The sequence below is a fragment of the Cyanistes caeruleus genome, chromosome 1 (genome assembly GCF_971803275.1).
Source record: "Cyanistes caeruleus chromosome 1, bCyaCae1.hap1.1, whole genome shotgun sequence".
NCBI lineage: Eukaryota > Metazoa > Chordata > Aves > Passeriformes > Paridae > Cyanistes > Cyanistes caeruleus.
The window spans coordinates 22,683,640-22,707,667 of NC_141701.1; the positions used below are offsets into that span (position 1 = coordinate 22,683,640).

The window sequence follows — 24,028 nt, forward strand, 5'->3', positions numbered from 1 at the left end:
GAGTGCTGGAGGGGAGGGCCCAGCACTTACTGCAGCTTCAGCACCAGCGCCAGCCATGGCCTCGCTCGTGAAGAAAATAATCAGCACTACTAAGGCCCCTGCGCTGGGTCCCTACAGGTAATGCCTTAGCTAAGAAAGATCTGAGAGTCTTGGTGCATAACAAGATCGTGAGCCGGCAGCGCCTTTGTGGCCAATGCTTTCCTGGGGTGCATCGGGAAAAGTGGCCAACAGGTCGAGGGATGTGATCCTGTCCCTCTGCCCGGCCCTAGTGAGGCCACATTTGAAATGCTGTGTCCAGTTCTGGGCTCCTCGGTACAAGAAAGACAAGGAGCTACTGGAGAGGGTCAGCAGAGGGACACAAAGATGATGAGGGGTCTGGAGCATCTCTAAAAGGAGAGACTGCGGGAGCTGGGCCTATTTAGAGAAGACTGAGAGGGGATCTCATCAACACCTATAACTACCGCAGAGGCAGGTGCCAAGAAGATGGTGCCAGACTCTTTTCAGTGCTGCCCAGTGACAGGACAAGGAGCAGTGGCCATAAACTAGAACACAAATTTCAGCTCATGAGGAAGAACTTCTTTTATACGGAGAGTGGCAGAACACTTGAATAGGCTAGCCAGGGAAGTTGTATAATGTCCTTCTCTGGTGACATTCCAAACCCTGCTGGATGCTTTCCTGTGTAACCTGCTCCAGGGGGGTTGGAGTGAATGATCTCCAGAGCACCCTTCCAATCCTAACAATTCTGTGATTTGGGAGTGGAACATCTCAGGAGACACAGGAGCAAGTTTTGCTGGTAGGGTTTTGGCAGGTCTGTTAGGCAGGCCTGGGGCTGAGGTGAGAGCAGGACCCATGAGCAGGGGCCAGCCCTGGTACCCCCTCCCCCAGGAACCTCAAGGGACACCTGGAGTCCTAAAGCACGAGTAAAGCTGTGGTGCCACAGCAAACTGCAGCCTGATAATGGGAGGGGATATACTTCAAAAAGTTAATTTGGGAAAGTAATTCTGGAATTAGTGGTAAGGAGTGAATTAAAAAAAAAAAGGAAGAAGAATGATTGTTGTCTAGAAAAGGGTGCTTGGCTAGAAACAAGCACGTTGTGTAGGGAAGCTAGAAATGCTGACTATGCTGGTGATGGAGGGTGAAGGCTGAGCCCAGTCCAGGGTGAGCTTGGATAGATGGAGAATTCAATGCTCAGGAGTTGAAAATTCTTTCTTATTTTGAATAGTTATAAATGTTTTTCAGTCTAAAAACTTAACTGCTGTAAAAATATGTAAGATGTTCAACATTTTCACAAGTATATTATAGCAGTTCTGCATATAAATAAAATTTAAAAACATCACAGTTTTAATTGGAGAAAGGTTTCTCTTTGCAATTTGAATATGAAAAAAAAAATGTTCCGTCAGTATAGTAGATTCTTAGAGCTGAAGTACTGAGGGGTTTTTACCAGGACATTTTTAAAGAATTCTTAATTCTGTATTCAGGCTTTGTGTTCACAATAGCATCTTCATGCCTTCCAGGTGCATTTTTTTCTCCATTACTTTGTGTCCTGAGTTTTCTAAGCTTCAAACTGTGTGTTTCTTACAGGCATTATAAAAATGAAAAAATACAAAGTGTAGAAGCAGAGAGACATGGCATGAAGGTTAACTTCTGTAAACAATTAACTGCTGGTGGATTGCAGCCAGGGGCCTGGCATTGCTTGGCATCAGGAGAACATCTAAGACACAGGAAGGCAACAATTCTTTGTCTGCACACTCACACCACTGTCCCAGCCTTCAACATGGCTTTCCACTCCGAAATGCTGTGCTTGTTGGTAGTTTTTGATGAAATACTGCTTATTATGCAGCCTGTTAAATGTATGACAGGTCTAACATCAGTAAGTTTATAGCTAACTTAGTTTATCAGATTTCAGTAAGCTTGTCAAAGTCCAGAGAGCAGAAGTTGCACAAGAAATAGCTGCCGCATCTCTGCTGTGAAGTCTGAGGTCGCTTATGCAGGAATGGGGGCTTAATGTGAAATGAAGAATTGGGATGTGTGGGCTGCATTCCTGGTTCTGCTACAAATGCTTTCTGGTGACCTATTTTTACTGTATTTTTCTATTTCCTTTACTTCATCCATTTGCCAATACCTTGAGATAGGTAGGTAGATATATAAAAAATCACATATCTGTGTATGCGTCTATATATCTCATTAATATTATTAACCTTTTAAAAGCCACTGCAGAGATACTGCTCTTGTATTAATCCACAATCATATGTGTAAAGAAGATCTGATTAACAAAGAGTATGGTTCCTAACACCATCTCTCTGGCAGACAATGTTGTTCTAAGGTCACAGTGTCTGGCCAGTTATGCTTTTAGGTACACTGAAACCTGAATGACTTTAGACACACATTCACATCCCTACTGATTAATGAGTATCTGTGATTTGCCCTAGTTATGTGGTGCATCTGCAGCTAAAGAATTATTGGGGTTTGTGGAGCTGAAGTTTCCCTTAGCTTCACTTAGTGTTTAGTGCAGTAGAAGTTTACTCCTTGTCTGGTAAATTGTTCCTAGTCTCAGTGAATGGAGGATTCTATTGATGAACACACCAAGAGGGGGAAGTTGAGCAGAGCAGGAGAACCAATAAGGCTGCTGCAGATGTTGATCTGGCAGTGGTATCAGAAAGCTTCAGTATGTTCTTTCCAAAGTTATTAATGATTTAGGACTCTCCAAAGGTCTCTGTTGAGACAAACATTTCACTGTCATTTGCTTTGTGATAAGCAGTACAAAGCAATCTCTTGTACTGGAGAGCCCATACTTCTTGTTGCACAGTTCTCTGTGCTTCAAACAGAAACACAAGTTTGTACACTGAGGGCCTCTCTCCACAGCAGGAGTGGTAGGAAAGAAAATTAAAGAAGCCTGTGTGTACATGCACACATTTCTATCTCAAGACTGTGTCAGCTAGAAAATTACTTTAACTGGTTTCTCTTCTTTGAATGGTGATTTACTCCAGTTTTGTTAGTTGATGACAGAAGAAATAATCCCCATGTAAGATAGTTTATCATATCTGACAGATTACTGGCTATTTCTTCCCCTTATGAAATTAAAGGAGAATGTAGGAAAGGTGTAAAAGAAAAGATGTGAATGATGGCATTGTTCAAACTGCCTAACCCTGATCATTTGACTGAGTCCCTAGATTAGGTTGGTCCCCTGTGAGGTGAATGGATTAAGACAATCCAACTGAGTGAATCTCAGTTGAGAGATGAACTAAAAGCATTCTCTGAATGTGTCCCTCTTTTTCCATTGACATTAAAGGCAAACAAACCTCCTATTTCAGATACTTCAGGGAGGTGCCTAACTCTAGTTTATGTAGCTTGAGGCAGTTGTTAAATGGTCAAAACAATGCATTTTCTTGTGGGATGAGAAGAGATATGAAAAACAATCTTGACATGCTATAAACAGTTCCAAAAGAATGTTTCTGTAATTTCTTTGCAAAATATTTTTAATTATTGGTTGGAGAGAATTAAATTGTGTCTTTTGCATAATGTTTGCTAGGTAGTTCAAATATTTGTTTTAAACTTTTAACCTCTCTATAATAGGGACATTAATAATTGCCAACTCAACTTCAGCAAAAGCACACTTGACATTTTTATATAAATGTTTTGCAAATAGCTTGAATTTTGCATTCTTCTGAATTAACCTAGCCAAGAAGTCACTCAGGTTATTTGGTGAGAGGAGAGTGATTGTTCTGAGGATAGAGTGATCAAGGTGTTTTGCTGTCTGGCCAAATTCATTACTCTGGAGGAATACTGCCAGAGAACCAGTGTGCAGGGTGTCACCTCACGGCTGTAACTCTTTATCATAGTTAGTGCCTATATAAGAAGAAAAATATTAAATCTCTTTTGCCTTTTTTTTTTTTTTCCCATTCCTTCATTGCTCTGCAGCTGAAATGTAGTTGAAAAGTATTGTCTGCTTCTCAGACTCTGATGGAATATTTATCTGGGCAGATGCAAAAAATGTTTTTATTTACCCTGCCTTCCCTCTGTGCTATCTGCTGTGTGGAACCTGTAGCTCAGTTTAATGTTGTGTTGCTGCATTCATACCTTGTGCCTTTGCAAGAAACAGGGTTTATCTCCTCAAGGGCAGAGCAATGCACTTCCACAGATGGTGTAATCCCAGCTCATCAAAAGTGTAAGCAGCTTGATGTGTGACTGCATGTACAGACTTGCATGTACACAATCTCAGCCTTCTTTCTGATACATTATGAAGTACTGTAGAAAATTTGAAATGTGCTTTCAGATTTGAAATTTGAAATGTTCTTGTGAGGAAGCATTAGACTTAAAATGTCACCCGTGTTTTCAGCCAAGCCGTGCTGGTGGACCGGACGATGTACATTGCAGGACAGATAGGGCTGGAACCTTCCACTGGGCAGCTTGTCTCTGGAGGGGCAAAGGAGGAAGCCAAGCAGGTAAGAAGTCTTCCAGCTATGACCTCGCAATGAAGTTGGCATGTGTCTAATTCAGTGTGGAGTTGTGAGAAATTGAGGAGACTAGAAAGCATATCACATCCTCCAGATGTGGGAAAACCAGGAGGAAGTCATTCCACCTTAACTAGTGCTGTAATTTTTCCAACAACTTGGAAAACTTGGAGATCAGGGTAAAAATCTGTTCCATGTAGGAAGGTAAGAAAGAATCAGTGTTTGAAGCAACAGTTCATACCCCAATAAAAACCCTGGTTTGAGTCAGGGAAAGTTTTACTCCCCCAGCAGCAAAGAGGTGGAGTGAGGTAATAGGATAAGATGGAGCTGCATCATGTGTTTACATCTAATGAATGGATGGTTTAATGTTTATTAGATGCTCCCTTTTATTAATTTTTATTTAGGACAGTCTTCTTTTGACAGTTGAGGTTTTGCTGGTTGAATTTACAGTAAAGCATGGATTCAGCTAAGTCATATTTACATACTTACATAAATATAACCCAGCTGATAGCTAAAAGATTTTTGTTTCATTTTTCTTTAGGCTCTAAAAAACATGGGAGAAATCCTGAAAGCTGCAGGCTGTGACTATGGCAATGGTAAGTGCTGCTGTGACTGTGGCAAACAGGTGGTTGTTTTTACCTGAATTAAAATACAAAGAAATCAAGTGATCTTTTTTTTTTAAAAAAAAACAAAACCTATTTGCTGAACCTTCAGTTGTTACCAATAGCTGGATGAAGCAAAAGAAATTTTGAGTTTAAATTAAAAAATAAAAGTAATAAATCTACATGTAAGTCTTTGCAATGGGTATCAATGGAACGCTGCCTTTCACCAAAAATTTCTGACAGTGGTACTAATATTTTAATTCCAACTGGGGAATCTCACGTATAGACAATATTGCTTAAATACATTTTAAGCACCCTAGGTTTTTCCCCAGGTGAATGCAGGTTTCTATCTGCTTGTGGTATTAATATTCTTGACACTTTCAATACTTAGGTTATATACTTAGGTTAGGCAGTCCTGGGAAAAAAATTCTAGCACAGACTATATTTTCAGACCTTCTATGACCTTTTTTTTTTCTGGCAGCAGATATTATATATGATTTAAGTTATTGCCAGCAGCTGGCTTACAACAGCTATTTTAATTGATCTGCTTATCAGTTCAGTGCCTCTTGGAAGAATTTGGCTTTTTCAGAGCTAGTCAGGAATGGCTTAATTCCTTCAAGTTTTATTACATGCTAGGTGTTCAGATTTTTTTAGGTGGTTCCCTAGGTTGTGGCTCTAATGGTCAATATCTGCAAAACTTTTCAAACTGTTTAGAATACTTGAGAGAAATGTATGAAATAAAATCAAGAAATGCACTAAAGTTTTTCAATTTTTGTATGCAAGTCAGAAGTCTAAAATAACTGTACTTTTATGGTTTCTAGTTGTGAAGACTACGGTTTTGATGGCAGACATGAAGGACTACAATGATATTAATGATGTTTACAAACAATGTAAGTAGATATTTTGCTTATGTTTTATGGCTTGTGGAACAAATTTTGTTCATGGTAGTCAAAGTGTTCTAATGACTCAAATGATGTAGTTCCATATTCTTTGAAATTGCTGTAGAAATAAACAAAAAAAAAATTCATTTTCAACTATCAATCCAAGCAGAGCCTAATTTCATTTGGATTTGTGTTCCACCATCCCACTAACTCACTGTCCTGTGATGATCAGCTGTTGCTATCCCTACAGGTTGATCTTTGCCTCTTAATCTTGCTTGATGCCCTGCTGTCCTGGCTATAATTCTACTGTAGGCAGCCTTCAAATGCAGAATTACAGATTTTATACCTCCATTTCTTTAAAGTCTGTATCTTTGAACAATTTGAGAGTCATTGTTATGTGACAGGGCTTGTTCTTTATACAAGGATGAGTCATGCTGCTCCCCTTGAAGAAAAAAGAGAACAATGCTTGGTCAACAAAACTGAATGTAGACTGAAAGAGGTGATTCCGATGAGCTGTGTTGTTCAGAATAATTTGGGACAATTTGCATGAGCTCCTTATTTATATAGCTTTGGCTTTTCATTAAATAGTAGCATCTGGTCTTGAATGAAATCTCATTGATGAGCAACTAACAGAGTCTCCTACTTGTCAGAATGTACTGGGGGATGTGTGTGCTTAAGTAGGGTAAAACCAGACCAGCTGCATGCTTAGTTACTTGTTGCCTCCAACCTGGACTTTGAGAGTTGCTGCTGTTCTTTGATTGGGAGTTATTATCATCCAATGCAGGACCCAAAAATTGCCATTATTAACAGATTTGTGATAACTGTCACTGGTAAAACTTTCTCTTCATTATGCAAATTTTTTTGGAAATGTTCTGTCAGGCTGGACGGGACTTTGAGCAACCTGACTGAATGGAAGATGTTCTTGGCCATGGCATGGTGGTGAATTGGATTATGTGATCTTTAAAGGTTCCTTCAGGCCTGAACTATTCTAATATTTTATAAATTCAGCTCTTATATCTTTACCAGTGCCCTTCCCCATGCCCTACCCCTGTTCTATTATCTGTGATTGTCAGGTCTAAATGGGCATGGAGGAAGGGCCTATTTTTCCCCTGTTTTCCTTTGATACGAGTATGGTTGGACTCCTGGTGACTCTGGGATCTTTGCTCATGACTCTTTTGGCAGAGGCCTGTTTCTCTCTCCTGCTCTTTCTGTGAAAGAGCTATCTCACACTCTCACCATTCTGATTTAATCTTCCTTTTTCAGCCAAGGTGGTGTTAAGGCCCTGCAGTGTCAGCAGAATGCAAGTTATCACTGGCCACTGGTCACAGCTGCCGCTGATTGCTTGGCTTGATGATATTGAGAGCAGTCAGTCACCAAAACAAAACAACAAGGGGAGAAATGATAGATGGCATAGAAGTCTTGCAGCCTTGAACCTGAAACTGTTCCAATGATTGCATTTTATATAGATTACTTTGAACTGTGTTTTATCAAGTCAAGTTTAATGATTGCTGGATGTTTCTGTTTAAATTACAGTTTTCAAGGCAAACTTCCCAGCCAGAGCAGCCTATCAAGTTGCTGCTTTGCCCAGAGTAAGTGTCACTTTTCTGTCTACAAAAAACCCCAAAATGTTCTGGAATACCTTCCTACTAAAGCATTCTGACAGATTTTCTTATTCTGAAATAGCTTTGATTGCTATTATTTTAATGAAGACTTAATTAGTTTATTTTCTAACTATACTATTGTTATTCCCACACGTTATCAGGGATCTGAATACAAGATACACATTTCTTTATGGTGGAAGATAGATGAAATGGTAGAAATAAGGGGTTATGATGCTGGAGTAAGCATAAATTGAATTTACATTATTAGTGAGCATAGCTAAATCTGTAATACAACTGTCAGAAAAACAATCTCTCTCAAATGTCACTCTGTTCGTACAAAGTTGTGTTGTTCATCCAATTGCTTAATAAAAGATACATTAAATTCCTAATATATTTCTTCATTGTTTTGTCACAGGGGGCCAGAGTTGAGATTGAAGCTATTGCCATTAAGGGACCCCTCCAAGATGCTTCAGCATGACTATAAGTGGAGACTGGACATCTTACAATGACAGTTTTCATTTAGTTAATACTTCTCCCTTATATCAAATTCCTACAGCTGACTAACAGCAGTTACACACAGTTGAAATCAGTTGGCTTACTGAGGAAAGGTGCTTCCTTCAGGATTCACAGTGAGTTCTCTGCTGGCAAATCCTGGAAAGTGCCTGAGTCCTGCTACAATCAGCTGAGCCAGATTGCAGGACAGGACTGCCCTTTGTGGAGGTGACTGGATATTCAGGCATTAGGGTACATAACTGTGTGAATATATTACAGTTATACTATGGGTGATCTGGACATGGAAAACTATAGTGATTTGTAATAGTAGGTTTTTAGTAACAATTTCAAATCAGAAAAAATGACAGAAATGAGAAAACAGAGCACTTGAATTGCTTAGCATACCTCTTCACTGCTGAGGAGTTTTACTCTATTTGCTTCTGAATTTTCTTAACCTCATTCTTTACATAACAGATTACTGTTGGGATTCAGATTTTTTCATACCTAAGCAATTCCTTAAGAAAGTTAATATTAATTTCAGAAAGAAGAAAATTACACTTTTCTGAAGTGGTACCTTTATAAATCAGATGAAAATTACTTAATCTACCTGTAACCTTTTTCGTAATCTTTTTCATATCATTTCAACTTTGACTATGTTTTGATTAAAAAAAAAAAAAATTAAAAAATGTTTAATGAGAATAAAATATAATTGCAACTGCAAAAATGTGTTTGTCTATTAAGGGAACAAACTTTTCTTTTCCTAACTGGGGTTTGATACTCCATTACAAAAAAGTTTCCAGCTTGCTTATTCAATAACAAATAATTTGAACCGAAAGAGTAAGCTTATTTATCTACATCCTAATAGCTACAGATTAAATTCTCCAGGACAGGAAGCTTTCAGCTGCCATGTCATTACAGTTCTTGTAATTTTTTCCTCTGACACTGAGGTTAGAAGTACTGGTTTGATGGAGTGATTAAACAGTATTGAGAAGTCAAACTGGTGATGCTGGTAACTTATCCCATCCTTTTGTACTGATCTTCTATCAAGTAGAAATGGATATTGTGAGAACACTCAACCCTACTTACCAGTCTTAGATTTGATGTGAAACAGCCATTCCTTCTTTTCACAGAGCTTATAAATTGTATTTATTATTAAAATTAAAAAAAATACTTATAATGAGGTTGTCACAGCAAATATTTGCAGATCTAAGGATTTTTTAATAGTATTATCTTGCTTTCTTTGGCAGATTAATTGTATTTATTAGATGCAAGATAAAACCTTTGTTATTTCAAACACCAAACTTCCACACAGCCTTTGAAAACTGACTGACTTTTCTCTAAATAAGCTTCCTATATGTAAACTTTGATTAGTTTTGGCTTCTGTTCTTGTTCTCTTTCCTTGGCTGTACTAATAATGCAATTTATGCTCTGTAGCTTTGACTCCATAAGCAATCTCACCTAAGAAAAAACATGGTCAGACTTGTTAGGAAGGAGTTAGTACTAACTAATATGGCTATGACTTTCTAGGAAGCATAAATCAGATGTTCCTTCATTTTTTCGATTAATAATCATTAAAAATAATTTAATTTGAGTTACATTTAAGTTTTTTAATGTAGTTTAATTCCTAGTTCATATTTAGGTTTCTTTGTTACAGCTATGTTTAGGTGTAATTACTTGGTTGGGATTTATTTCACTGATTTGTAGTGGATTTAGTTCAAGTTCACTGTACATCAGTTGATTTCAAGAGTCTTGAACATTGGCTAAGTTCAGGCTTTCATAATAACGGTGTTATCCTTTCTTACTGCTCGCCGCTCCCCCCTGCCTTCCTAACGCGGGACCCGCAGCCTTTGTGCCACCTCCAACCCAACACGAGATGGCAGTAGCGGTATTTTCTTGGCCGGTGTAAGTCCATAGCCGCCCTCCTTGGGAGACTTCGGTGGCAGGAGAGGGAATACACCATTGCTCTCCACAGTAAGGGACAGTCTGAAACTGAAATGTAAATGAAACACCTGGAAAAAGTTCCATGCTGAATGCTGCCAGCAGGGCAGAACACATTAAGTGTTTTAATCGGTAAGTAGGTGCCATTCTGCAAAAACTCAGGAACTGAAGTTCCCTTTTAGCTCTTCAGGTGAAGACAGTTGTAGTTTTTAGACTATATATTTAAATCAAAGCCATTCAAGACAATTTTTGATATGTATTCTTCTGGTACAGGAAGTCTAGAATAAATGAAATAAACTCTCTTATTTACAGCTCTAGCATAGTAGTTTTCAAAATAAAAAAATCAGCATTCCACAGAGAAGCATAAGACTTTTATTTTATTAAGCAGAGTTATATTATGATTCTATTCTTTAAAACAAAAAGGCCAACACATGTGATTCTCTAATATGAAAAGTCTGTCTCTTAGGTCTTAATTTGCAAACTACTTAGTACATAGACATTTAATAAATCCAGTTTTAAACAGAAGCATGTTAAAACCAGCTTTTTTTTTTTTTCCTTTGCTAGACTGAGCTCCATGCAAAATACAAAGTTGAAATTCAGCTTGTGGCATCCTGATTTCAGCATTTAAAATTTGTTTCTATTACATGTAACTAAAAAAACACAGCAAAACAGGTCTCTTTCTGTAAAAATAAAGCAATGTATGAAGTACTGAAATGTGTATGTTCTACCAGGTGTTTCTTTTAGTAAGACCCTTTCTTCTTTAAATGATTATATTCTCTACAGATTAAACAATGCAAAAAATAAATTTCAGTACCTAGTTTTAATAAAACTGTGTTCTCTTAAACCACATAAACGGCCCCAGTCTTCTACCAGGACTTGCCCTTGCTGCAGTGTTTACCTAAAAGCACTTCCTCATTGAGTGAAACCCTAGCCAGCCAGATAGGCAGAGATCTTCTGAGATCCTACAGTGTGTGTATGTGTCTGCATAGAGCTGACAGAGTGCAAATTTAACCTCTTCTAGGGCTGTGTTTATTGGTAATCAGAAAAAATTTCTACCAGAACTTTCTTGTTAGCTTGGAAATTAAGTTTGTTCTTTCAAGTGTACTGCCCAGCACTCCCTGCAGTGAGGAATGGTTACTTCTACCTTAGAAGAAGTTGAGGGCTGGGGATTGTTTAGCTTTTGATGAAATACAAAAGAATGATCAAAAATGTTTGACTATATTAAAAATGAAATAAAGATTATGTTGCTTAAGATATGGAGGAGAATTCTGTAAACACAAATATTGGAGCATATCCTCTTCCCAGCCTTTAACATGAGGAAGCTCTTTGACAGACCAATTTCTACTCCTTGCAACCTCTGTGTTGTCCCAGGTTTGCAGAGGCAAATAACTGCAGGCACTGGCCCTTGATCTATAGTACATGATTTGGTAGCTCCCAGACCATGAATACTAGATATCAGTGAAATTTGCATGGTAGGGATACCTTATTTCCCAGGGCAGGAGTGCTCAGTATATTTCTAGCAGGCAAATTTTGATAATTTAGGTTATTTAACCTTTCATGTTTAACGTAGTATCAAGCATATTTCCTCTTTAGGAAAGGAAAAAGAGAATTCACTATTGTGAATATAGAATATGTAAGGATGAAGATGATTGAGAAAGACTGCTGCTGTTGAGTCACTGACTGGTTCATATTCCTCTTGTTTTCATCTGCATTGCTTAATGGCCTAAAGAAGCTGAACAGTGAGGAAGAACATACATAGTTACCTGTCTTCCTTGTTACAACAGTGCTAGAAAGAATGACTCTGAGGTGAGCAGGTCATTTTGACTCCCTTGTCAAAATCTTCACATTTTATTTACACTTATTTCACATTTAAGTGCAGTCTCCTCTGTTTCTATGAATATTAGATCTCTGTCACAAAGCTCTTGTTGATTTCTGCTTAAAAATAGTTCAATGCTTGCCAGACTGCAATTCATGATCTTGCCAGTAGTCAGCTTGTCTCTGCCAATTTAATCTCCTGTGTTTTGGAGTGGGCTGTGCTGGCACATGTGCTGGTGGCTGAACTGAATTCCCAGCTCACAGGAGGAAATCAGCCATGAGATGCAGCTGAAGATGGAAGTGCTTGGGGCATCCTGGAACATGGCTGTACACTCAGCCCGGTCCTATGTCACTTTGGGGTGCTCTCATTCTGCTCAGTACCTGTTCCCCCACTCCTCAGCTCTTGAAAGTACACGGTGCTGTTTTTCATGGCTTCTTTTCATGGAATGGTTTCAGTATGTGGATAAAAACTTTGACTACTTCTGTCTGAATTTTTGATGCTCACTTTAATGTCAATAGATTTTTTTAATAGAGCTAGGAGCTTGTTTTAGCTTCTCCATTACAGAAGGCTAGAAAAACTAAAAAAAAATAAATTAAAAATGGCACCCACCTAGAAAAAAATCCCTAAAAAAAAAGTATGTGTTTGGGTTCTAAAAGTTTATGGTATTGCCTACAGGAAGTTGACATTAAATGAAGCTGACAAGTTCATAAGAATGCTGCGAAGCAGAAAACTTTAAATTTAGTGATACAGCCAAGAACTATCTGCTTATATAAAAGGTTAACAAGATTAGATTATTTAATTAGATTATTAAATACAATTAGATTATTTAATACAAACAAGAGTCAGCTGGAGTCAGGCATGTACATGCAGTATGAAATCATCTCTTTGAGGGGATTTGTATAATTTACTGGCGACAGGATTTTTGTTAAGTCTTTTTGTACAATAAAGCTAATAAAAGAGCAATATTGTGCTTGCCATTTTTAGGTAACTGACCTTTTCTCCATGTCCTACATCCTTATGCCAGAGAAGCTTGTTAAACACAGTCCCCAGCAATGTATTATACTGAGTCCCTTTGCACAGGACATAGCCTCAAAGCTCCTCAAAGGGGAGGTTCAGGAGGAAATTCTTCACTGGAAAGGTTGTTAAACATTGGAACGCACAGGGAGGTGGTGGAGTCACCATCCCTGGATGGGAAATAACTGCATGTGGCACTTACTGCCATGGTCTAGTTGACAAGGTGGTCTTCAGTCAACATTTGGACTCCAGTAACTTCGAGGTGTTTTCCAACCTAATTGATTCTGTGATCCTGCAATATTCACCAACAGAAAAAAATTCTACTCTACCCAAACCACAAATCATATCCAGGGCCTGTTTTCACAGGAAATTTGTTTGAAAGTATTTCCATTCAGCTTCATCTCCAAAATGAATATTTAGCATTTTGGAAAATAACCCAGGCAGTCCCTGATAGCATATTTCTCCAGGAGGACAGCATTCCAGGGGAATATAATAGATAACCTTTCCTTTGGGAACAGGCTTATATTTGTCTCTTAGACAGGTTTGTATTTTCTCTCTTAGAAATCCATTTTAGAAGCCACAAAGGCATATGAGGAACAGCTAAAGACAGGTTATTATTGACCATGAATGTTAACAGCTGTGAAGTTTTAGGATTTATACAACTAAAACATCCCACTCAGTTAAAAATGCCCTCTTCTCACTGCTTCTGCAGAAGTCATCACATATATTGTAATACAATCCCTTCAGTATATTTGAGTTTAGAAATGGGGAGTGATCAGCACACAGCTTGGTCCTGGACACTGCACTCTGTTGTCTTCTATTTTCTGGAAAACTCACCTCTGCATTTAGTTAGAGCTTGGTAAAAGAGCACTTTCCCAGTTCTCTAGGTGCTGTGCAGTTCAGCAGCTGCCTACATTGGTAGTCCTGGCACACAGAGGAACTGCCTACATACAATCATTTAAAGAGAAAAAAGCTACACTCTATTCTTTATCCTATATAATGTTGGTTGAAGGTTTCAATGGTTGAAGGCAGTTATCTGAGCCTGGGAAAAACTTGTAATTGAAAAAGGAATGATCATACTGCTGTTGAAAAATTATCCTGGTGTGTAGAAGGCACTTCGTGGCAGGGAGATGAAAGTTTGGGTGTTTCAAATACTTGAAGTCTTGGCAGCTTGACTTCAAAAAATCTGTATTACATAAAACTTCTTCTGGTGCCTCCTATTCATGTGTCTGTAGCTTGTGGTTCAATCCATAAAAGCCCTTCTATTTTCCCAACCCAATAAAATTTAAAAATATTCATGTGAACAGAAGAGCAGGCCCAAGAAGAGGATGTTCATTGAGACATAACTTCTATTCCTTGTTATTAGCTGCCTCTGAAACACATGGAAAAAAATAATTTAGCCATTAATTGAAGGTAAAACTTGATATTCTCTAAATCTGACAGGAACTCAAAGTGAAAGTTGCCTGGAAGTATCACAGGATAACTCTTCTCCTACATCTGTAAGAATGGTCTGTGTGGACCTAAAAGCAACCACTGGTTCTGCTTCCTCTTCCCCCATCCCATTCATACACAGTCTTCCTGTTACAGACATTAATATCACCTCTGTGTGTCACTGCTATAATCTCAAGCTCCTCCTCACACTGCTGCCTTTTCTCTTAACAACTTTTGAAATCACTACATCATTCCAGTCAGATTTGACAGAGGCAGGCATTTCATGGACAATAAATCCTAATTAAGGACAAGAGACAAGGAGTATAAATTGAAGTGCTGCGTGTTGCCTTTAAATACAAGGGGTTTTTTTTTATTTTTTTTTTTTCTGTAAGGACACTTTAAATTATGGGAATAGGCTGCCCACAGCTGATGGAGTCTCCCCCCCTGGGGATTCAAAACCCAACAGGACAAGCTCCAGAGGTATTTTTTACCTCAGCTATTCCATGACAAAATATGGCTGAGGAACTGTCCAGGCCCTGAAGCTACTGTTGGCCATCAGCAGCTGAGAAGCTCTGGGGCTCACTTGATAGCTAAAAGATGGTGCCTAAGGGGATGATTGTCTAAAATCACAGTGACTGGCCATTCCAGCTCCAATTACTTCTTTCCCAGCTAGAAGACTCTGCAAGGGTAGGGAACATGAGAACATGGGACTTCCTAACACTGAATTGCGGTGTTCCATGAGGGTGGGTAGGGAACACAGAAAAGGTGGGAAATTGGCATGGGAAGGAAGGTGACCAATGAAAGATATCCAACTGCAGTGATTCCCCATGACTATGAAGATTGTTAATATAACATGAAAAAAGCCAGCTCCCTTTAATTCATTAATTTCAAATTCAAGACTTAGCATGTCACTGAGAATTCCCTTGTTCTTAGGTGGACATCAGCTACCTTTAGAGCCCTGTTGTTTTCTTTAACTAGGACCAGCTTGCATCCTCTCAGTCATACCCTCCTAGAGATAAAGCTGTGAATGTTTTTGATGTCACTCAAAGTAAGGATTTTTCCATTGCCTTAAGCAGTCTTGCTTTCCTGCCCAGAATCTTGCTTTATTTCTTCAATATCCTTTCAAGATGGAAGAATTGCTCTCTTACACAACAGAATCCCACATTTAAATGGTCACTATTCCATTCTTAGCATTGTTTGCTCCTCTTGCCTGCAGCTGTTCTCCGAGCTGTATCAGTGTACTCCCACCATGTGAAATGTGTTACAGACACAGAAGCAGGACTGCTCTTTCTGCTCCCTTACAGAACTGTTGGGGAGAATACTGCCAAAGCAGGCAAAAGCAGGAAGAATTTCAATAAAGCTGTAATCATCACTGGGTGAAATTTCTGGAAATGTTGAAGGCCAAGTTGCTCCCAGTTGGAGCCCTGACCAGCCTGTTCTAATGGTTGGCATCCCTGCCCATGGCAGGAAGGTTGAAACTAAGTGATCTTTAAGGTCCATTCCAACCCAAGCCTTTCTGATTCTCTTACTCTTCAGGAACAGGAAGGTGTTCTTTGGTGTTTTCCTAGAATCAAGCTAACTGCTTTGCTGGCTTCACAGCACAGAGAGGTGATGCTTTGCAAGAGCATAGGAGCTTTTAAAAAAGACATAATTTTAAGACATTAAAAATAAGTTGATTGATTAAACTTGTTTTGACTTTATAGGCAAAGTTATCTGGCATAAATTTAAAGATCCTGCAAAAGAACAGTTGTCAATGGCCAACAACTGCTTGTTTTAGGCATAGCTCTAGGCTAGCATAAAAAGTAACAATCTGTAAAGATAAGCAACTACGAAACATGAAAATGATAGGGAGGTGAGCATTTTTTTTTTTTTTTGTCACTGCTGATTTAATTTTACTTGGGTAATCACAAGTTCATAAATGTACATAAGCCTTGACCAAACTTCTTGACTACCACCCTACTGGTCTTACACACTGCAGTGCTTGTGCTGGAAACCATTTCCCTTCGCCCTCTAGCAGAAGCAAAACCAGCAGTGCAACACGCTGGCTTGCCTCAGGCTGTGACACATACTAGCCTTGGGAAGGAACCAAAGTCTGCTCACCCCAGCTGCAAGAGGTTCCTTTGGAAGTCATTGAAGACACTGGTGTAGGGTAGCTACCACCCTTTCTGCTGAATTTCTCTTCTGAATTACAGAAATACTCGCTAGCCCAGAGAGATTTTGAGCATGAATAAGTACACCAGTGATTAGGAGGGAGGGGAGAGGAGAAGGTGGAACCAGCTATTGCAATAACTTTTGTTGGGGAAAAGGTGGAGTTGTCTGCATTGTTTGCTCATCCTTTTCCACATTCCAGCAATACCATATGGTAACCTCTGGTGGTGGAATCACCATCCCTGGGGGCGTTCAAAAAATGTGTGGATGCAGCACTTAGGGACAGGATTTAGTGATGGACGTGGCAGCCCTGAGTTAACAGTTGGACCCAATGATCTTAGAGGTCTTTTCCATCCCAAATGACAATATGATTCTAATTCTGCTTTCTGGGGCATGTGGACACACCTTACATGATAGACTCAAGTGTGAGGTTCTCAGTGAATGCGGAGGAAGAAGAAATCTTGTGGAAATTTTTTTGTAGAAAGACTATGGTGACAGAACTTTGACCATCATCTCAAAGTCTGCCAGAGGGATAATCTTATCCCCTTGGATTTTTCTCTTCACTGGTGTGACAGTTTTCCAGAGGAACTTTAACTGGCCTGTGGCCCTTCCTTCCCACCATGTGACTAACATGCTGTGCAATGTGCTTTCACCACAGCATCACACTGCTGATTTCAGCTGATAAGAACAAGGGAATCTAAAATGACTGGCACACAATGGAAATCACAAAGCAGCATTAAGGCTTAGCTTACAAAAACAAACCTGCAAATAATAATAAGCAGAGTCTTGATTTTTACAAAGGTTTTTATTTTCCAAGACTGCATGTTACAGTCTTATCATTCTTCCCAAAGAGGGAAAAGTTATCACTGGTAAGGCTTGTGTATTATATAAAGATGACCCATGTAAAAAGCATGACTTCCAATTGATTGCTTCCAAAAATATCTTTTAATGTAAAGTATTTTTGATTCTTTTGTGTAAAAATGCAGAAAGCAGCTGTGTGCCAACAGGGGAATAACAAGATATGCTCATTAAGGACAGCACAGTCTTTGCTGTCTCTTAAACAATAACCCATGTAGTCCTTCCCTCCTCTGTCAACGTACCTATCTCTGACGCTGCTGCACTATCCACAGCTTCTCCTGTTTCTTCTTCTTTTGTTTCAGGCCCTTCACTTACTGTCTCACTGAGCAGCTCAGTTTCCACCTGTTCTCCCGTCTCACCTGGGAATGGTAACCATGGAGATCAAATTAGGATCCACTAAGACAAAGCACCAAGTGCCCCAGCTCCTTTCTGTAAACTTGATTTTGCTTTGACAGCTCTTCAATGCCCCTTACCAAGGTACCCTCTGAATGAACCCATATAGAACAAACAGGATGATCCCAAACACTTTTCATCATCCAGCTATATGGTTGCCTCATGCTCATGGAGTTCTACTAATACTTTCACAAGCTCCCCGTGGTGCTGTGTCCAAAGTAAATCATGAGGACTATTTCTGTTCAAATTATTTTTCCTGGATTTTATTTCATGCATATGCAGTTTTATTTGAAATTGGAACAAAACAGGAATAGAAAACATGGAACATGCAAGTCTGGCTGAAACCCTGCTTTCCCAGGGAACCTGCTGCCTAACTCATTTCCTCCCATAGATACAGAAGCATAAAGGAAAGTAAAACAAATGCTAAATATCATATGTACCATAGCATAAAAATAGAAAATCCCTTCTTCATCAGATGCCTCTGGAAAGAGAATGCATACAAATTAAGGTATTACTTCTACCTTGGAAGTAATAGGAGCAAAACTCTTTTCCCCAAAAGCTTCATTCACTTGCCCTGCATGCATCACTTGGTGCTAAAAGCCCCACAACTCATCTTCAGCCAGCCAGCCAACTGTAAACATGTTTCCACTAACAAGAGATGACAGCGCAAGGTCCAGGGCGTGCTGCTCTGCCTCTGGCATTGCCCTGAGGCTTAGAAATGGTGAATAATGAAATTGGAGTTTGCAGCTGGGCAGGATGTGTGTTTAACAGGTGAGCAACCTGTCATTCACTGCTTACATAAAACAAAGCTTTATTCCAAAGGGTAGATGCCCATTTTATGTAGAGGACAAAATTCTCTCGTGGAGAGACACAGGAGAGGACAAAGCAATCCTACAACCATGCTCAGCTACTGGGATGCACAGAAATGAGATTCATATGGCCAGTTCAGAGACATGCAGCACAAAGCCACAGGATTAGTGGGAGTGTGTGTAACTGACTCTGGACTTCATACAGATCAGTCCTTCCACCCCTTGCACTTCTTCAAGGCAAAACTGGAGTGAAGATGTCTCCCTGCAGAGAAATACTTTTCATGTGCTTTACCTGCTTATCCCCTGAAGAAGAGCTACTCCAGGATGTATCTGATTCCTTACTGAGCTACTTTGTACCATTTAGGAGAAATTTGATTCCTCCTGCAGAGTGTTCTTCTTCTGAATGAGCAGTCCATGTCCTCTGGGCACTAACCCAAAGATGAATATAGCCTGCAATTTCCAGGAAGGAGCACACCTCCTGCTGAAGGTCCCTCCACAGCACATGGAAATACCCATCATCTCAGACACCACCGCTTCCTCAAACAGCCTCTCTCCCCACCCAGTCATCTCCAAGCATTGGTGCAAAGACAGCCCTGTGTCTCTCCACTACTACTTCTATTCTGCCTGTCTTCTTGCCAAGAAGCCAAGCTTCTTGGACATGCCAAGTGTGCATCAAAGAGATGCTTTTACTTCTATATCCAAGCATGCACCCTCCAGCTTTATGTGTGCAAGGACAGTTGCTTTATAATTAATACATGTGACTAAGCAATCGAGCCTTTGGGCTGGGCAAATATCAAGGAATGTGTCTGAGCTACCCAGGGACACAATGTTTTAAATGAGGGGTATGGTGGGACATTTTACCTGCTAAGAACAAAAAGCATATGAAATGAAATAGCAGAGGTGGAAATGCTGATTAAATTTATTATAGCTTGGACTTGTATATCCAAGGCTTCCGCAGCCACATTCTTCTATGCCTCACATGGTACAGACTTGTTGGACCAAATTCTGACTCCAGAGGCTCATTTGAGGCCAAAAGGACCCACGCAGAAGTCCCTGGAGGCAAATTTTGGTCTCCTGAATTTATGAAAGCACAAATATTACCCTCAATGAGGTGGTCCTCTTCAGTAGTATGTACTTTCTCGACAATTTCCACTACAGAGCTGTCACTGCCCTCTACCAGCCCACTGTCCTCTGCTGGTCCTGGTGATGGTGCCCCAGCATCTTCTCCTGGTGCTGGCGGCAAAGGCCCCTTGCTCTCCTCTCGCCACACAGAGGGCAGCTCAGAGCTTTCCTCCTCTCCTGCAGGCAGGGGCTCCGTGCCCTCTGGCTCCTCCCTTTTGCTGACTGACTCTGTCTTCCCCATCACGTCCAGGATGGTGGCTGAGCCCTCCTCTCCCGGCAGCTGCTGGCCAAGGTTGGTGTCCTCAGAGGCAAGGCTCACACGCTCTGCTGGGTCCAGCTGTGTTTTCTCAGTTTCATGGTCATCTGCAGTCAGGGTGTTTGCACCTGATGATGCTTTCAGTTTCAGTAGGACAAGGAAAGGAAAAAGAGAATTACAGATAATTGGTGACTGGGCACATGAGCTGGATGACAACTAAACCCACAGTGAACCACACAAGCACTACCTGTCAAAGAGCTCCCTCCTGGCTACAGATAATACTCTCTCACAGGCCTGCTGCACATACCCACACATATCCATCAGAGGATAATGCTGCTCTTAAAACTTTTCATTTGGTGCATGTAATACATTTTCATACAAAGACAGCAGACTTGCTTGCAGGTCAATGTTCTATTACATTTTCCCTTAAGAATCTACAGTGTGCAGATGGTTTGCTGGTGATGGGACACTGCAAGGAAGCACCTTTTCCTGTCCCAAATCAAGCACAGGATCGATGTGGGGAGTGTGAGGGAGCTGTGGTCCTGGGCTGCATGTGAGAAATTCTGGTGGTACCTTCAGTAGACTGAATAAAAACCCTGAGAGCCCAGAGGATGAGTAGTGCCCTCTTCTTAAAATGAAAAACACTTTGTCTTTTTCAGTATTGAACTACCATTCATACTATAATTTGTTTAATAAAAAAATCAACAACAGGAAGCCTAAACAAATTAAAACTTCCGCTTCTTTCATCTTTTACCAACTTATTGGTTAAAAATGTAATGGGTCTTGGCAGAAAAAAAAATAATGAATAAAGAACTGACAAACTTGCTTTGACAGGTATTTAAGGATAAAAGCTGAAGACTCAAAATGAGCTATACCTACCTATCAGACTGACTTACTAACATTCTAATGAAATTCAGTTTGACACGATCTTGTACTTAACCTTTTCCTAAAGAATCTCAGGATGAAACTCCCGTAATTCAAGCATGAAATATGTTTATATAATAATTACAAAACTGGAAAAACTGTATTTCCTGAGAAAATTATGATTGCAGTGTCAAAGCCAGAAAGCAGAACCATATGATACTGTTCACAGATGAACACATCTATATATGCTCATACAGACATAGATGTTCATAGATGAACAGGAAAAAAATACCATACTCTGCTCTTAAAACATCTGCCTGAATACTGCTGCCCTTAAAGTAAGTTTATAACTCTTTTGAGACACTCAAATAAAATACCTCCCCAGCAAGTGTTACCTAGTCAGAGTGTGCCTACAGACCCACGGAAGGATGGCTAAGCCAGAAGAAGAGCAAGAACTGAGAATCTGGACTGTTGAGACAGACAGAAGGCAACTCTGACTATGAGACAGGTAAAATCTCATTTGTCCCAGGAACTGTCAAACCATCCAAGTTCCAACCAGTCCCTCCAAATCCACAGTGGTATGGAAATTTATAATGCAACTCAAACAACAGGACATAAACTCAGCTATGGGTCTCGGACAACAGACCCCCACCCAGGGCAAGACCCTGCCTCTGACAGCTGCCAAGGGGCAGGGGAAAGGGCAGAGGGCCCCAGCCCACGGGGCTGAGTGCCAGTCTGTCAGTGGAATTCCTCTGTCAACCTGTTCAAACCCCTTTTCAATCTGTTTACACTCAGTCACCACTCTATCCAATGGTAATGAGGGCTGCAGCCCATTTACATCCCCTGTAAAATACATCTTGGCTGGGTTTAAGCCTGCTGCTGGTCATTTCAAGTGGCAGTTCTTGCATTATGAGAAACAGCAAATACATTTCCCTGATTACTTTCTCTAGATCTCTCTCACACCTTGTCTTCCAAGCACTCCTTTTCCTAAAATGAAGCTCAAGGCAAAATAGATACCCAGTCAAAATAATAGGGAGTAAATCTTAAGCTATTCTAAGCAGTGATTTAAAAAGCAATGCATGCTCAGAGACCAGACATTCGATCTTTCCACATTTTTATTTTTCATCCCTTTAGACACTTTTCATACCTTCACCTTGCTCAGTGCCAGATGGACAGAGAGCTTTTAAAACCTACAGACAGAAACAAATGAGCCATGAAAATTAGAATGTTACATAGAGTTTTAATTTATGTTAGCAGAAAAAGAAACAATTCAAATGTATTATTACTAAGAATCTCCTGCAGCTCCTATAAACGTTAGCCCTGTAACTTCCAGCTAGCATTCTCTAAATCAAAATGTTTTCTATAAATTGGATTATAAAATACTGCCATGCAACACAAGATCTGCGCTGCTGGAAACCCTGGAAGCATTCCTCTGCTCTCATCTGAAATGCAGAGAATTCCCTAATATGGAAAAAATAAATCCTCTCAGTAATCTGTTCAGTACCTTTATCCCCAATAAAAATGAATATCATGTGGCAGTCAGCATTCCTAGGATTCCTTCTAGTTTTGTTTTTTTTTAAATTTAAAATTTTTATTTTCCCTGCTGTAGACTATTTCAGCTGGAGAAACAAAGAAAAACACAGTGAATGTATGTGGGCCATGGCTAGAGCACTTTCTCTTTGCCTTCTTTCCTTTTGGAAAAGCCTCAAAGTTTTGTGAGTTACACATCAACAGAAGAAAATTAAATACATTTTCCTCTATTAACTTATTTAGAGAAGTTTTGGTTTTTTTTCAAATTTTCTTTTCTCATTAAAGTAAATTAGAAAATTGTTAACATATCTGGTTAGTAATTGCCAAATTAATGAAGATCTTTCAGTTGTAATTACAAACTCTACTTCATCCTTACCATGACATTAGTGTATGCATTTAGTGCACTTTATGACCTATCCTGCCACGAAGGTGCTTTTATACAGAATAATTGAAATACTCAGAATAAATCACTTCTGCTGGTTCCTTGAGCCCTTCAGTGTTCCTGCAGGTATCTTTCAGTGGAGAATGGAAAGGCAGAGGAATTGGTACACTGACCAGGTGAATGAGACAGCAGGTACAGAATAAAGAGGTTTCTCCTGATACTTTCAGCAGGGCTCCTCGGTTTGCAGATGTGTGCTGGCTCTGTAGTGGCACAGACAAAGCTCAGCCCACACAACCTGCTCTCCTCTCTGCAGTCACAGCACCACCAGGAAACACACACAACATAAACCCACACAGAAACCATGGATGCTGCAGGCAGAGTAACAACAACAGATCATAACTCATAGGGGAAAAATGCAGTAAAACGAAATGCAAACAACTTTTTTGTATCTGCCTTCAAGATGCATCTTTCTGGACAGGACAATTCCTGTAACTGCAGCAGGCAGGTTCTTGTGTTTCCAAACCTTCCTCGGAGCAAAGAGTTAAATATGAATATGGAAACAAAGTTTTGTTTTACTTCCCCTGAATAGCAAGGATATTCTAATGGAACATGCTACAAATATACCTTGCTCACAAAATTAATCTGCTGTGACTTGAGCCAATTAAAGCCACAGGAACATCGCCGATGCTGCACACTATGTCGGGGTGGATTTTGTAAGAAAAAGGAAGGACAGTAGTTCAGAAGAACTAGAAGTAGAATTTTGCTAGTTCACTATTCTTTTAAGGAGGGAAGGAAAGGGCAGTAGACTGGCAAGGTACTACACAAAATGACCAGCAGCAGGACTTTTCTGGAAATTTAACAAACAAAAAAAAGCCTGCGGGGCGGAAGGGACTTAGGCATTCATTCACAAGAAACGCGAGTTTCCAAGCCACCACTCACGGGGCGCAGTTCCCTCCACGGCGCGGGCAGAATTAAAGCCGAGGCAAGTCCGACGGGCTTCTGGCCCCTCGGGCTTCCTCAGGTTCGCGCACCTGCGGCGCCTTCCCCGCCACGGGACGGGACCACCCTGAGAGCAGCGCGGCCCCGCATCCCCGAGGAGCTCTGCGGCCGGCCCCGCGTCCCCGAGGAGCTCTGCGGCCGGCCCCGCGTCCCCGAGGAGCTCTGCGGCCGGCCCCGCGTCCCCGAGGAGCTCTGCGGCCGGCCCCGCGTCCCCGAGGAGCTCTGCGGCCGGCCCCGCGTCCCCGAGGAGCTCTGCGGCCGGCCCCGCGTCCCCGAAGAGCTCTGCGGCCGGCCCCGCGTCCCCGAAGAGCTCTGCGGCCGGCCCCGCCCGGCTCCCCCGGCCCCGCTCACCCGGCAGCGGCGGCGGCTCCTGGGGGCGGCTGCGGGCGCTGCTGGAGCAGCCCATGGCGGGGCCGGCGGGCTCTGCAGCCGCTGCCGACG

General features: G+C 40.7%; 2 protein-coding genes across 2 annotated transcripts; one reads left to right on the forward strand and one right to left on the reverse strand.

Annotated features, from left to right (window-relative positions):
• The first annotated feature begins 27 nt into the window (after nucleotides 1–27).
• RIDA (reactive intermediate imine deaminase A) lies at nucleotides 28–8,751 on the forward strand. Its single transcript, XM_023920735.2, has 6 exons — nucleotides 28–117; nucleotides 4,337–4,442; nucleotides 4,993–5,047; nucleotides 5,875–5,943; nucleotides 7,468–7,523; nucleotides 7,951–8,751. The coding sequence occupies exons 1-6, from the start codon at nucleotides 56–58 to the stop codon at nucleotides 8,011–8,013; spliced, it is 411 nt and encodes a 136-aa protein (XP_023776503.1). The 5' UTR covers nucleotides 28–55; the 3' UTR covers nucleotides 8,014–8,751.
• Nucleotides 8,752–10,317: 1,566 nt separating this feature from the next.
• Nucleotides 10,318–23,873, reverse strand: ERICH5 (glutamate rich 5; the record flags this gene model as incomplete). The annotated part of the gene is made up of 4 exons (XM_086867938.1): nucleotides 10,318–14,167; nucleotides 17,475–17,591; nucleotides 19,536–19,949; nucleotides 23,528–23,873. Coding segments are annotated over 4 exons (900 nt in total), but the record flags the coding sequence as incomplete, so codon positions are not given.
• Between the last annotated feature and the right edge of the window lie 155 nt (nucleotides 23,874–24,028).

Coding starts and splice junctions, on each gene's coding strand:
- RIDA (XM_023920735.2), top strand. CDS start 56: ATGGCCTCGCTCGTGAAGAAAATAATCAGCACTACTAAGGCCCCTGCG. Junction 4,443..4,992: donor CAAAGGAGGAAGCCAAGCAG/GTAAGAAGTCTT, acceptor ATTTTTCTTTAG/GCTCTAAAAAACATGGGAGA. Junction 5,944..7,467: donor TAATGATGTTTACAAACAAT/GTAAGTAGATAT, acceptor TTTAAATTACAG/TTTTCAAGGCAAACTTCCCA.